Below are 14,137 nucleotides of genomic sequence, written 5' to 3' on the forward strand. Positions count from 1 at the left end.
ATATACTTGTAATGGCACTGACGTGCTGTTACAAAACGGTGATGTAAGTCTGAACCAGTCACGGAAATAGCAGCTAGGAAGCTCCAGAGAATACTGAGACGATGAACACATACGACTTCTGTACAGCAGCACAGATTAACATGCCAGACAAAGAAGCGGTAGCACTTTTTTCTTTTAGTTTCGACGCAGGACAACACACGCATCACATGACGTCCACACAGCGCACACGTGTGTGATTTGCGTGGACATGTTTTAGGTTAGTCAAACCCATACATGACAAGTTACCGCTGTCAAAACGCACAAGTCAATACCAAATCCGAGGTAAAAGACAGCGCTCTAGACCTGTTCAAAACATAAGCCGCAAGCATCAGCATTGTGCTATTATTACAGTTGCCACCTGCTCTGATCTCCCTGAAGTAAAAGGGAGCAAGGTGCGGTGTGCAAGATAGCTCTGAATTTACCATACCACTATACCAGGGAGATCCATACAGCAAGAGATTGAACTAAACTAGGAGCTACGTCCTACGTACGCATGAAATTTGCTTGCGCGTACAGGCTAACGCAAACACGGCGTTTTAGATAGAGCAACTGACATCTATAAATAACACAGTACTGGAAGCATCCTGATTCTACACAACTAACAGGGTGCTGAGTCTTTCCCAGGTCATAGTGTATACAAGTTTCTATGTTGTCCAAAACATACCTCTTTTTTTCTCAAAAAGAAAATATCCTCGGAGAAAACTTCTGGTCAATACCAAAGCCGAGCTAGATCAGCTGCATGCTCTTCTCCAGTCAACACCAAAGCCAAGCTAAAGACATTGTTCCAGACCTGTTCAACCATAAGACCCAGGCATCACGAACTTATTACAGTTCTCACCTGATCGGATCTTCCTAAAGTAGAAGGGGGCAAGATGAGGTCTACAAGATATCTTCTGAATTTACCATACCAGGCAGCCCTAAATGGGTAATACGGTTACATGAATCCATACAGCAGAGACTGAACTAAACTACGAGCTACGTATGCACGAGAGGTCTGCACATACCGGCTAATGCAAACACTGTCTTAGAGAGCAACTAACATCTATAGATAGCACTGGAAGCATCCTGATAGTACAGAACTAACAGGGTTCTTGGGTTCATTCGCTGACCACAATGGTTCCGCCATCACGCTTCCAAAGAGTGATATGCCTGACTATATCATCCTCCTCCATCTTACATGCCGTTGAACTGCCAAGAAACAAAATTTCCAGTGAGATTTGCGTCCATATGTCAAGCCAGATTATGTAAAGCAAAAGAACAAGTAACTGTATTAAAGCCAAGGTAATGGAATACATATTGATTCGACAAACTTAACACAAGGAAGCACATATTACCGATGATCCAGGTTGCCCATTAAGTACAACCTCTTTCTTTCCTGACTGCGAACCCTTCGATGTGTCACCCTAGGGAAAACAAGGAGTAGTTTAGCAAACCCCTAGATAGTGAATCATCGAAACATGAAAGATCAATAAGTACTATAATGCAATGATAAATACCTCCATCTTTATAAACATCACAGGTCATCAACGACAAATCATCATTATTCATGAAAGAAGAGTAAAAAAACTAGTCAGCACACAATTATTTCCTGTAAAATGTAAGTAGTAATAATTCTAACCGAAAAGAGCAGTCCGCTTAACAATACTACTAGAAAAAAAAACAAGACATGACCTGTGTTTGGCCTATATATATTTCATAACAATTAACATCATGTTATTTTGCTAAATATATCTCATCAAGCAATTGGCATACAATTTATGCAGTTCAAACACAGTAATATTCAGTCAAATAAGAATGCAACATATGTTTTGTTCATCAATGTATAGATGGTAATTTTGGTAAATTCGGCTGCTACAATTTTCGCTAACAAGGCAATTTCACCACAAGCATTCTCCAGATTCTTTCACTAGCAAAATTAGGATAGTTTTAATCGAATTAGTTATTGTTTTACTGTCAATACGTACACAGGAAATTTAACCCTAGAGATGCATACTTCAGACTCCTAGGCCTTTATTGGTAAAGAGAAGTTTACAAAAGAATTCTACGAAAAAACATGTTCTATGTTCGATCCATATATTACTTCGCTATATACCTCATTCTCATGACACAACCGGCAAGCAATATCTGTAGTTCTGGCCACACGCTAATATTCAGTTCAGCAAGAATGCAACATACTATGTTCATCTTTTTTTTTTTGGCATATTAGGTAAACCTGTAAATTTTTTGAACATTAAGTCAGCAGAGTGAAGGCAAAACTCCTTTTGCAGTCTTTGTTAACCAGGCCATTTGACAGCCTGCACTATCCAGATCCTTCCAGTCGCAAAATTAAGGCAGTTTTAATCGATTTAGGTTGTGTTTCATTGTCATAAGCAGCGGGTGTAAAGATTCATATTTTGAATAAAAATTCTAGGATGTTTATTATCCACAGATCTTCCACACTACCCTGATGTTGACAACTCCATCAAGCATTCATCGACACAGTGAGTAGCGAATCAATAAACCCATGTGAGTGGTACCCCAACTAAAGTCAGGGCCTTGATTGGCACAGTCAGACCATGACACCAGCAGCATCCTACAGCAAGAATCAAACCCTACTCAACAGCCTTATCTTGCCTGCCCATCATCCTACTCGATAAGTAATGCAGACAAACATCCATAATAGAGAGCCCCGATTGGCAAAATTCAAGAAATCCTGAAGACCAAACCTTTCTGGCATCTCACATGTGTAACGCAAACATTCTGTGCAAAATTAGCTCGCCTGTAGCATCAGGACTAGGAACAGAGCATAGAGGAGGGGAGAAAAGGGGAATACCTCCCGGTAGAGCTTTAGGTAGAGCTTGAGGGGCTCGACGTAGTCCTCGAAGCCGAGCGTGCCCATGGACCAGATCAGGTCGTCCCCGTTGATAGTCTTGCGCTTCTCCTTCATGCACTTGTCGCTGGCTCTGCGGTGAGGGATCGCACGCGATGAGTTCGCCGTACTATGCAACTTCGCATCTGGGCAAGTGGGGCGGAACAGATAGAGAATGGAAAGACTGACTCGCTGGTGATGAAGCTGATGAACTCGGAGACGCACTCCTGGATGGACTCCTTGGCGTCCTTTGCGATCTTGCCGTTCTCCGGCACGCCGCGCCGCATGATGCGGCCGATGTTGGCGATCGGCAAGAACCGCTCCTGCTCCTTGGCCCCGCCGCCGCTCTCGGGCGTGTCGACCGACTCCGACATCGCGCAGGCCTGCAGCTGGACATGGGTGGCGCCGTGGCCCGTGGGAGGGAGCGCCGGCGGTGAGGTGACGAAAAGGGAAAGGTCTCTGTTTGGTTCGGGGGAGAGAAGCAGCAGAGGTTACCTGTTTCGGGGTGGATGGACGGAGATGGCGGAGGTTATCAGCGCCGTTGGTTGGGGGCGCCACCGCCCACCGGCCGCCGGATCTGGAGGTGCGTTGCAGGGGCGGAGGGGATGGTGTGGGCGGCTGTTGCGTTCAGCGCGAGGAACCGAGGGGGAGTTGGGAACGAGAGTCGTCCGATCTAATAACAATAACCCCTTCTTAACCGTGCGATTTTTGGTTCTAACAATATTTGCTACTACTAGTTATGATTGATCTTTCCTACTCAGATTGAGTTTGTTGGTTGTTTACGAGAGTATCTGATTTTGAAAGAAAGTACCGTTTGTGAAATGATGGTGTGAGGACATTGCAAGTTAGTTTTGAAAAAGAATACAAGTTGTAGGTGGGATATCTCAACTTTATCAAAATATGGATGGAGGGAGTATTACCTTTTCGAAGCCGCTCGTTGCATCACCTGTGCATCCTTTGGGCCGGGCCGGGAAAAACCCAACACACAAAAACTAGGCCTAGACCTAGACCGGCCAAAAACACCAAAGTCGGTTGGACCGCAGGCCGGGTCGCTTCCCTAATTCACATTTATGTCGCCTATATCATGGTGAAGATGCTGGTTACCATTAAAGGAGTTGGTTATTTCCACCAAAAAAGATGTTTGGTACCAAATACCTTTATGTCACCTTTAGATATTCTTTTGAATGTAAATGTATGCATGTTGATATTTAAGGAAACCAGTACAACCAAATATCAAAATGAAAATTATAAATGCAACCACCGTATGTGTTCCTAGAACCAGTCTCTAGAGGTTGGGAAATAGGAGTGAATTATTACTTTAGGAGAATATATTTTTTTGTTGGTTAAAATGTTCAAGGCCCTCGGATGAACGTGTCCTTGGCTCTTTGCAAATCTAACTTGCACAATGCGACAAAAAAACATTAGTCAATGAAATTTTATTAAAGGTTTGTTTTGTGAACTTTGACATGCAGAAGGGTATATTTGTAGAATGTTTTCCTTCAAACTCGCATGCAAAGTACTGAACCATGGAGAAGAGTATATTTGCATAGTTCCAAATCCTAGATATTGATAATATGTATCTTATGAAACAATTAATTTTTGAAAAAATATAATAAGAAATTAAATACTCCAAAAAATATATAGGATATAGCCCTCTCTAGAAAAAAGATAAATTGGAGAAAAATATGATACTTTGGGGGAAGGATATGATCACAATAGTAATGCAAAAAATGGAAGCAGCGATCTCTCTTCTTGGACTAACTAGTGGTTGCTCTCGAACAGCTTTTTGTCCATCAACGCAAATTAGTTTTTATTAGAAATGTGGACCATGACTCTAGGACCTTCTTATAATTAAGTGCTTGACTTCTTTACTTTGGACTAATGCTTCATGCTTCGTAGCATAATCATGATCGGTTAGCATCTATGATATGGTGGCTACATTTAGCTTGTTTTAGATGGGCTAGCCTCCTCTACAATTCTGTTACTACTGTACACATGTTGTAATGTTTATATCAACCTGTAACATCCCAAATTTTAAAACAAAGAGAAAATGAATTTTTCCTATTTCCAAAATTTGGACCCAACAAAAACTTTAATTGAGTTAGGGGTTGTGCATAGTGCTCATGCTTATATGTTGTGATCTTGCTATGATGAATGTTTGAAGTTAAGTAACAATGCTCCTAAACTTTACCCCTTGCTCTTTGAGGTCAAGAAGAAACAAAACAAAATAAAAGGAAAATAAAAGAAAAAGACATATGTGTCATATAGCCATAATGGCAAATCTTGACCTATACCATTATACTTTACCCAAATGGTTTGAAACCATCACTACACTTAATCTAACACACAAGGAACCCAAATTGGTGACCTTAGGTCAAAGAAAAAGAAAAGAAAAACATGAAATTCACATATGAGGTTATGGCCATTTTTGTAAATCTTTAACCTAGGACATTTTGAATTGTGTCAATGGTTGGGTAATGTTACTAAACACTTAAGAACCACTTTTGAATCAAAGAAATTCAAATCAAATCAAAATAAAATGCAAAACCTACTCACATATGATAATGGTCAAAACTGCCATTTATATCATGATACCCACTTTGAGCCCCTGGATTAAGAGATTTCTAAACTAAAACCTCCCAACTCTTTGCACCTCATCAAGACCTCATCAAGATGAACAACTTTGGTAATGATCATCCCTACAAATTCTTTCTCCATTTCTTAATATCATCAAGCAAAGTAGCAACCTCAAAACAGATTTAAGATTATGCCCATTTTGAAATTTCACAAATCAACTCAATTTAGCACACCACTACCACCATTGTGTTCCAAACATTATTTGAATGAACTCCACAAAAAATCTTTGCAAAATTCCAAAGTTCATCTCTTGCGGCCATTTGGTCGAGCACTTGGTGAGCAACATTCTGCCAGCTACACACAGCCTAATATCCAACAGATATTTGCCCTAACCATCAACCCTATGTCACCATTAGTCCTCTCTCTCACTCATTGCACGATGCCAGGCCTGGAGACACACAATATTGCACAAAATATTCGAGGACACAACCATGCCGTGGCATGATGACACTCCAGCATGCCACTCCTCTCTCCACCCATCTCAGGCGTGTACCACCATGTCCTGTACCTCCCTCACACTCTCCTCGTCACGCTCGTGCCAACTCTCGCCCAGTAGACGCACTGCAGTGGCCGGAATGCACGCGCCCAGTGACGTCCAGCACGCTCCAGAGCGTGCCACGACACGCCCCGGAGCGCGCCAGTACATGACGTCACCCTGCTGACTCAGACCACCTCTCGCCCTCTCCTCGCGCCAGTAGCACCGCCGCGACACCAGCTAGCCACCAGACACGCTCACCTGCACCGGAGAGGACAGTAGACGACGCCATCGTCGACGACTTTCGCCGTTGTACTGCAAGCTCCCGTCAAGCTCCCGCGCGCGTCACTGCCTTGTTTTCACCGCCGTCAAGCCTGTCGTGATCGCCATGACGTCGAACACCTCCCTGCGTCATCTCCCGAGCCATGCCGCCCCTGTAGCGACGTCGCCATGGATGACCTCATCCACCGAGCCGCAGCACCTCGTGCAACTATAAAAGGAGGCCTTCCCCTCTCGAATCCTTCACACCATCATCTTCTCCTCTCCTCTCTGACTCTCCTCGACCCTCTCCCTCTCCACATTATCCACTGTAGCTCGCCAATTGCTCGCCGGAGGACCGCCAGTACCGTAGCAAGGGCGCCGTCGATTGTAGCCTCCTCAGGCGACGCCACCGGTACCAGACGCTCCGCCACCGTCGACAACGTTGCTGCGCACACTCGCCGACGATCGCCTGCCATCGGTGAGCTCTCCGACCCCCTACCCGCGCCGCCAGGGAGCCAGTGTCTTGCCGGAGACGACGACGGCCGTGCGTCGTTGGATCGTGTTCTAATCGTGCGTCCCACATTAGATCATACCGCTTCGGCGTTTAAACGCCGCTGACAGTGGGTCCCATTGTCAGGCTGCCCGCTGCGAACGAGACGCGCAAATGGGCTGGCCCATTTCCTCCCTGTTTCTCTCCCTAGCCCGTTAGCAACTCCCGCCAAGCCCATGAATTCAAATTCAAATTATTTGATTTAGTTTGAATTCCTTACAGATGCTATGTTCAAAATTAAATAAAATCAAATCTACTAAGCCAAATTTAATGAATTTTATATATTTGGAAAGCTTATTAAATTCTCTAAACAACTACACTGGTCTCAACCCAAGATTCATGGTAGAACTTATGTAGTAAATATAACAAGGCAGGGCCTTTTCAAACTTCCAACATTTATTAAAAATTAACCATAAATGATTTTGAGTTGATTCGAACTCTCAAAAATCACATTTCGTATTGTCTAGCTGAATATGTAAAAATATGACATGGTTGCTTCATATGATCATGGGCTAGAATAAATAATGGCTATGTGGCTATTTCTAGCCCATTTAAATTATCCAAAATTATTTATTAAATAGTATGAGAGGTATCCTCTCATTTAAATCTTTGTCTCAAGTAATTCCACATGAGGTAGTGACCTTGGTCTATATAATCTCATTTTGTATTATTTGGTGATATTAAATTATTACTAAGGTAGTGTTAAATTGCATGAGGTGTAATACCTCATTTAAATCATTTTCCCAAATAATAAATATGAAGTGTTGACCTTGGTCAACATGTATTCATACCTTATTATTATTTGAGGAAATTAAATCTTAACAAGATTCAATGAGAGGAAATTATTTCTCAAAGAACATAAATAGCAACCCTAATAATTATTTCAATGAGAGGAAATTATTTTTCTTAAAAAGAAAACAAAGTCAACCAACATGTTAATAATGTTGTGATGCTAGAATAGCTTGTGTGAACCATTTGTGTGCTTAGTCTAGCCCTTAAGATTTGCTTGGTGATTGTATACCTCGTATTCGTTTATAGACGCTAGTACCGAGGAATACCAGGAGGAGGAGGTCTACTTTGAAGAAGAAGAAGAAGAGAACTTTAACCACTGTACCAATCAAGGCAAGCTATACTCTTGCAAGTTACCCTAGTGCAAGCTTAACTTGAGCAAGGCACTAATACCATACTACTTTGTGCTTTACTTCCCAAGTCCCAGTTTTTATCTTACAAGGCTTTTACTTTGATTATCAAGGTTTACTTTTATAGTTAACTTAAGTCTAGATAAGGAGTAGTACAAGAACATCAAAGTTAGCCTAGAGAGCTAAGAGCAAGTTAGCACCCCTCATGACTAGTTGCTAGTGCTAAAATGAAAAGTGACTACTCTAGCTGGGAACATGTGAATCTTTTGACTTTGAAAACCTTGGAATGATGAGTCATTCTATTGAACGATTTTGAAGGTGAATGTGACTTGTGAATGACATGGTGAACTTTACAAAAACTGATGGTTGGGTTCGGATGCGATACCATTCCAATTTTAGAGTACCCCCACAATACCTGATTATGGGTAGGGCTTAACTGGAAGTTTATGTATTTTAGTATGGGTTTCCTCTAAACAAGCATCATAGGGGTTATGCCGAGGCTGCCTCCGTTGAAAGTGAAATGATGTGAAATAACGTGAAATGAGGTGAATGTCCGGCCCAAGCCCTGTGCAGTTTCCAGGATGACGGTTTGTTATCACTGGGAGGCCAAGCTCATGGGGAGAGGTGCCTATAATAGGGTATGTAAGTGAAAGGTTATGGTTGATGATCCGCATACTGAGTATGATTATTCAGGGTTATCCCTGACGAATGTAATCAAAAGTTGTGGCACAAGTGTACAACCTCTGCAGAGTGTAAACCTATTCGAATAGCCGTGTTCGCGGTTATGGACGGTTGGAAAGGCCATACTGTTCCGTCATCAGACCAATTTAAAAAATGTGACATGTGAAGGGTGACTTGTGACTTGAACTTGAAAGGTGAATTTGAATTGATCACAACAGAGTTGTGGGAATGACACTAATGTTCCCACTTGAGTAAGTTAGGCAAATGAAGAGTCTTTTATTACTGAAGTGCTTATGAAATAAAACTGGCTTTATGCAAATGAAGCTAGAGCTTAGAACCCCCTTACTATAGTTGATAGTACTTACACTAGTATTAGTTTGCGAGTACTTTAAAGTACTCATGGCTTTGTCCCTGACTATTCAAATGGCCAGAGTATGAAGAGGAGAACCAGTACCACGAAGATGGACAGCAGGACATCTACGATAACTAGGACTACTCCTGACGTCAACAGTTGCCTGTGGAACAGATGGACCGCAACCGCTACTTCGCTTCCGCTATGTGTTTTGTAATTGGATCTCTAGATCCACTATGTTGTAAGACTGGATCATGTGATCCCTTGATGTAAGACAATTATGGTTGTAATGAATGATGTTTTGTGATATCAATCTATTATGTCTCGCAAAAATAATATTCCTGGGATTGCGATGTACGGCATAATAGGCATCTGGAATTAAAAACCCGGGTGTTGACAAGTTGGTATCAGAGCCATTGTTTGACCTTAGGAGACCCTAGTTAGAATGGACGTCTGAAAAACTTAGTTTCAAAACAAATGAAGTGAATATTTATGAAAACTTATTCTCACCCTTATCCTTGAGATCTTTTCAAAAATAGAAATCCATACTCTACTTTTCCTTGTAAATCTACATAAAATTTTGCACACTTGATCACTTCTCTAACTTACTCATCCTAATTGCTCACAGATGGAGTACAACTATGAGTCCTATCAGCTTGGCCACGGAGGAGACCTAATGTTCGAGAAGGATTTGGAGCAACTAGTTGAATATTTAGGACGCCCGTATCCCGAGTTCTTTGGAGTGCCCCTCAATAATCAGTCGGGAAGACAACCTCGGTGGGAAGTTACTGCAGATCTGAGAGGAAAGCTAGGAGCCCCATTTTGGGAAACCATCTGGCTTTCTGTAAGGGGAAACACTTGGAAGGAAGGAATAGCCCAAGCCATGCAAGAAGCAATTGCCTGTCTGTGTGGACAGAATGTGAACAAGATCAAGAACACTCGCTTTGTTTACTACCCAAGACATGACTCCATGGGAAGACCAATAACCATGCCACCACACCCGGAGATGAACCACTATGTTGCATACCTGGACTTCATGTTGTACAAGACCCGCAAGGAGTTGGAAAACACCCACACCTTTCGCCAAGCACATTACCCATGAAGACGAAGAATCTACCATTCCGGATGAAGAGTAGTGTAACCAGAGCACTCTCATAGGTGTGAGTTTGTACCAGGATCCCTTGTATCGTAGAACGAATGAATGGTTCTTAAAACCAATGGTGTGTTAGTTTTGTAATGTGTGATGTTTGGTATGAATGAAAAAGTGTTGTTGGTTTTTACCCCCTCAACACTACTCAAGTTTTCAAGTTTTGAACTTTTCAAACTTAAACCAAACAAACCATAGAAATTTCCCTCTTATCTCATGATCTACCTCAATATTCAGATGGCCCCTCCAACCCACAGCACTAACCAGGATGCAATGCTGCAGATGTTGCAGATGATGATGGCAGACCGAGAAGTCGAAAGAGCTGAGCGACAAGCCAACCTTGTCGTATTACAACAACTAGCCCAGAACAATCAAGGACATGGTCATCAGGATCATCCTAGATCCAAACTGAAGAATTTCCAGAACACAAACCCTCCAATGTTTGGCAAGACCGAAGAGCCGTTAGACGCAGATGATTGGCTCCAAACAATGGAGAACAACTTAGAAGTTGCAGGAGTAGAAGCCGCTGAGAAAGTACTGTTCGCCACCCACTACCTGTCAGGACCTGCCAGAGCCTGGTGGACAAGTGCCCGCGCAATGAATGCGGGACAAATGATGACTTGTGAAGACTTCAAACTCAAGTTCAGCAAGTACCATTGAATGGATCGTAGCGAACAAGAGGGGGGGTGAATGGCGCTACGACAAGTTTTAGCCTTTTTCAATTTTAGTGCAACGGAAGATAAATGTGAGAGCTTTAGCGATAGCGGTGTTCCTACAATGATCCTAGGACAAGTGCAACAAGCAAAGGAATCAACAAGATAGTAAGAGTAAGGAGCGAGAGAACCGGGGGCGCGGAGACGAGGCGAGGTTTGTTTCCCGCAGTTCCTTCCACAATAGGAAGTACGTCTGCGTTGAGGAGGTGCTAGTCTCACACAAGAGACTAGACGGCCACACCACGAAGGAAGGCCTCACCTTCTTCCTTGAGAGAGCTCCACGAAGGTGCTCCCCCTTCTCCACTAAGGCACCGGTCGAGGCGGTGATTCCTTCACAAGGTTGGGGCGAGCTCCACACACAAGGATGCTCCCAACACCCTATGGAGAGCTAGTACATCACCAAGCTAGCCTCCATAGCTGCACATCTCCAATGTCCCACCATAGGAACCCTACCACCAAGATCCACTAAGAATAGCTAGTATTGGTGAAATCTCTCTTTGTAGAACTATAGATCGGGGTCTCCTCCACCACCCCTCAAAGTTTGGGCAAGATTGGTTGGATGGTTGGAGAGAGAGAGAGAGGAGAGATAAAAACGAGTTGGGGAAGAAAGGGCCCTTAAATAGGCTCATCCAAATCCAACCGTTATGTCTAGTTTTTGCCTAAGCGGTACTACCGCTTCTGGGAAGCGGTACTACCGCTCTGAGTTTGAATTCCCCAGATCTGGTCCACGTGGACGCAGAGCGGTACTACCGCTCGCGGTACCGCTCGAGGTACCGCAACAGGGTCCAAACCTTACTGGACTCGAAGCGGTACCGGAGCGGTACCAGAGCGGTACTGCCGTAACTAGTTACGGTACCTGGGCGGTACCGTGAGCGGTACTACCGCTCTAGGTACTGCAGAGGTACCGCAACTCGTATCCTGGGTCAATCTCAGCGCAGACTCAGAGCTGTACCGTGGGCGGTACCTATAGGGGTAGCGGTACTACCACTACAGGTATCGGTAGTACCGGCCTGGCTAAAACTGGTTTTCTCCCCTTTTTCTCTCCAGCCATGTCACCTCGCGATACACACACAAAACCAGAAAAACTATAAACTACGCTTCAGTCTTCCGATCTTGACGTGTCCAGCGAGGTCACCGTGCACTTGCAAATCTAACAATGATACTCAAGGCACATGGTGAGATTACTCAAGTGTTGTCATCAAACACACAAAACTCGGGGTTTAGATTTTGCTCTTACAATCTCCCCCCTTTTGGTGTTTGATGACAACACAAGACTTTACAATAACATATAATATTATGATTAGATACTTAGATTTGCGAAAGCTCGACGGAGCTCCCCCTAAACATGTGCATATTATGAATATGTATTTGAATACAAATACACATGTCCTAGAGGCATCATTCCCCCTAGTTTTTACAAACCAAGCACATATGCAACACGGATAATTGACATGTTTAAATAGCATATGCACAATATGGAGGCAACATGAGATCATGTTATGAGATTTGGGTGAAGTTATCATACCATAGCCTTGAGAATACCCAAACTCACCGTAAGATGCCTCCATAGAGTTGTTGATGTAGCCACAAGACAAGATAAGCAACTAGGACCACAAGGCTACGAACAACAAAGGTCCCCATCCACATAGGAACTTCTCCCCCTTTGGCATCGGAACACCAAAAAGGAGGGTAAAGAACCTAGAAGGATGGAGAAAAAGAACATACAACCAAGCTTGCAAAAATCACGAGAAAACAAGCTTGAAGGAGGTTCTCCAAAAACAAGAAAAAGAAGGCAAAGAAGAAGGACAAAAAGAAGGTCACAAAGAAACATAAAGAACCGAAAAACTCCTCAAAGAGGAGGTTGGTGGCCGAAGCCACCGTGTAAGAGTGTAGTAGTGTGAGGTCGCGTAGATGTATCTAGGACTCACGGACTACAACTCAACATGAAGCTCATAAGTCACTTAATTGACGAATAGCATATGTTTTGGATTTCTTTATGAATTATTGGGGAGGGATAGCTCAATAAATTTAAACCGCACTCCCCCTATGTTCATGCGTGCCTTTCATCTAGATATAAAGGTTAGGAGTGGTATGTGCGCACGATGGTCAAGCAAAGTTCGATGGATCAATGATATTTAGCTCATGCCTCAACTCAATGAAACGCATCTCATCCAAGGGCTTCGTGAAGATGTCCGCCAATTGCTCCTTGGTACCAATATAGGATAGTACAATATCTCCGCGAGCAATGTGATCCCGGATGAAGTGGTTCCGTATCTCAATGTGCTTCGTCTTGCCATGAAGAACCGGATTGTAGGCGATCTTGATTGCGCTCTCATTGTCACACAAAAGAGGCACCTTGCTATACTCGAGTCCATAATCCCGCAAGGTTTGCCTCATCCACAAGATTTGAGCACAACTACTTGCCGCGTCAATATACTCGGCTTCCGCGGTGGAGACGGAGACACAATTTTGCTTCTTCGAGGACCAACACACCAAAGATCTTCCAAGAAAGTGACAAGCTCCGGATGTAGACTTCCTATCAACCTTGTCGCCCACCCAATCAGAGTCGGTGAAACCAATCAAAGAAAAGTCCGTGTCCCTTGGGTACCATAGTCCGAAGTGTGGGGTATCAACTAAATATCGAAAGATCCTTTTGACCGCCACAACGTGGCTTTCTTTCGGGCTTGCTTGAAACCATGCACACATACCAACGCTTAACATTATATCCGGGCGAGAGGCACAAAGGTAAAGAAGCGAACCTATCATCGAACGGTAGAGCTTGGGATCCACCGCTTTGCCGGTCTCGTCAAGAGAGAGTTGACACTTGAGATGCATCGGAGTTCCAATGCCTTTGGCGTCCTTCATATCAAAGCGCTTGAGCATGTCTTGGAGGTACTTTGCTTGATTGATGAAGGTGCCTTGTCGCATTTGCTTGATCTCGAACCCAAGAAAGTACTTGAGTTCACCCATCATTGACATATCAAACGTATTTGTCATCAACATAGCAAACTCACCATTGAATTTTGTGTTAGTCGAGCCAAATATGATGTCATCTACATAGAGTTGGCATACGAAAAGCTCCCCATTGACTTTCTTAGTAAAAAGAGTGGGATCAATTTTCCCCACTTCGAAACCACGGTCTTCAAGCAACTCCTTTAGATGCTCATACCAAGCTCTAGGAGCTTGTTTGAGTCCATATAGGGCCTTTTTGAGCTTGAAGACATGGTCCGGGAAATGGGGTTCCTTGAACCCCGGGGGTTGCTTCACATATACTTCCTCATGTAAGGGCATCTCC

At 43.4% G+C, this 14,137-nt stretch overlaps 1 protein-coding gene across 2 annotated transcripts; it reads right to left on the reverse strand.

Annotated features, from left to right (window-relative positions):
* Positions 1 to 1,080: 1,080 nt before the first annotated feature.
* LOC124649429 (nuclear transcription factor Y subunit B-4-like) lies at positions 1,081 to 3,505 on the reverse strand. 2 transcript variants are annotated; one of them, XM_047189072.1, is made up of 6 exons: positions 3,383 to 3,505; positions 3,077 to 3,270; positions 2,852 to 2,981; positions 1,536 to 1,541; positions 1,374 to 1,442; positions 1,081 to 1,227 (listed from the first exon to the last, which is right to left on the reverse strand). In XM_047189072.1, exons 2-6 carry the CDS (start codon positions 3,259 to 3,261, stop codon positions 1,213 to 1,215), a joined length of 405 nt encoding a protein of 134 aa, XP_047045028.1. In that variant the 5' UTR covers positions 3,262 to 3,270; positions 3,383 to 3,505; the 3' UTR covers positions 1,081 to 1,212. The 2 variants fall into 2 exon arrangements, with proteins under 2 accessions (XP_047045028.1, XP_047045027.1); XM_047189071.1 differs by having other exon boundaries at positions 3,077 to 3,276.
* Positions 3,506 to 14,137: the final 10,632 nt, after the last annotated feature.

The sequence above is a fragment of the Lolium rigidum genome, chromosome 4, assembly GCF_022539505.1.
Source record: "Lolium rigidum isolate FL_2022 chromosome 4, APGP_CSIRO_Lrig_0.1, whole genome shotgun sequence".
Taxonomy (NCBI): domain Eukaryota; kingdom Viridiplantae; phylum Streptophyta; class Magnoliopsida; order Poales; family Poaceae; genus Lolium; species Lolium rigidum.

Excerpts from the sequence above, each read along its gene's own strand:
- LOC124649429 (XM_047189072.1), bottom strand. The coding sequence starts at position 3,261 with ATGTCGGAGTCGGTCGACACGCCCGAGAGCGGCGGCGGGGCCAAGGAG. Across the intron at positions 2,982-3,076 it reads ATCAGCTTCATCACCAGCGA|AGCCAGCGACAAGTGCATGA; the intron begins GTCAGTCTTTCC and ends CCCTCACCGCAG.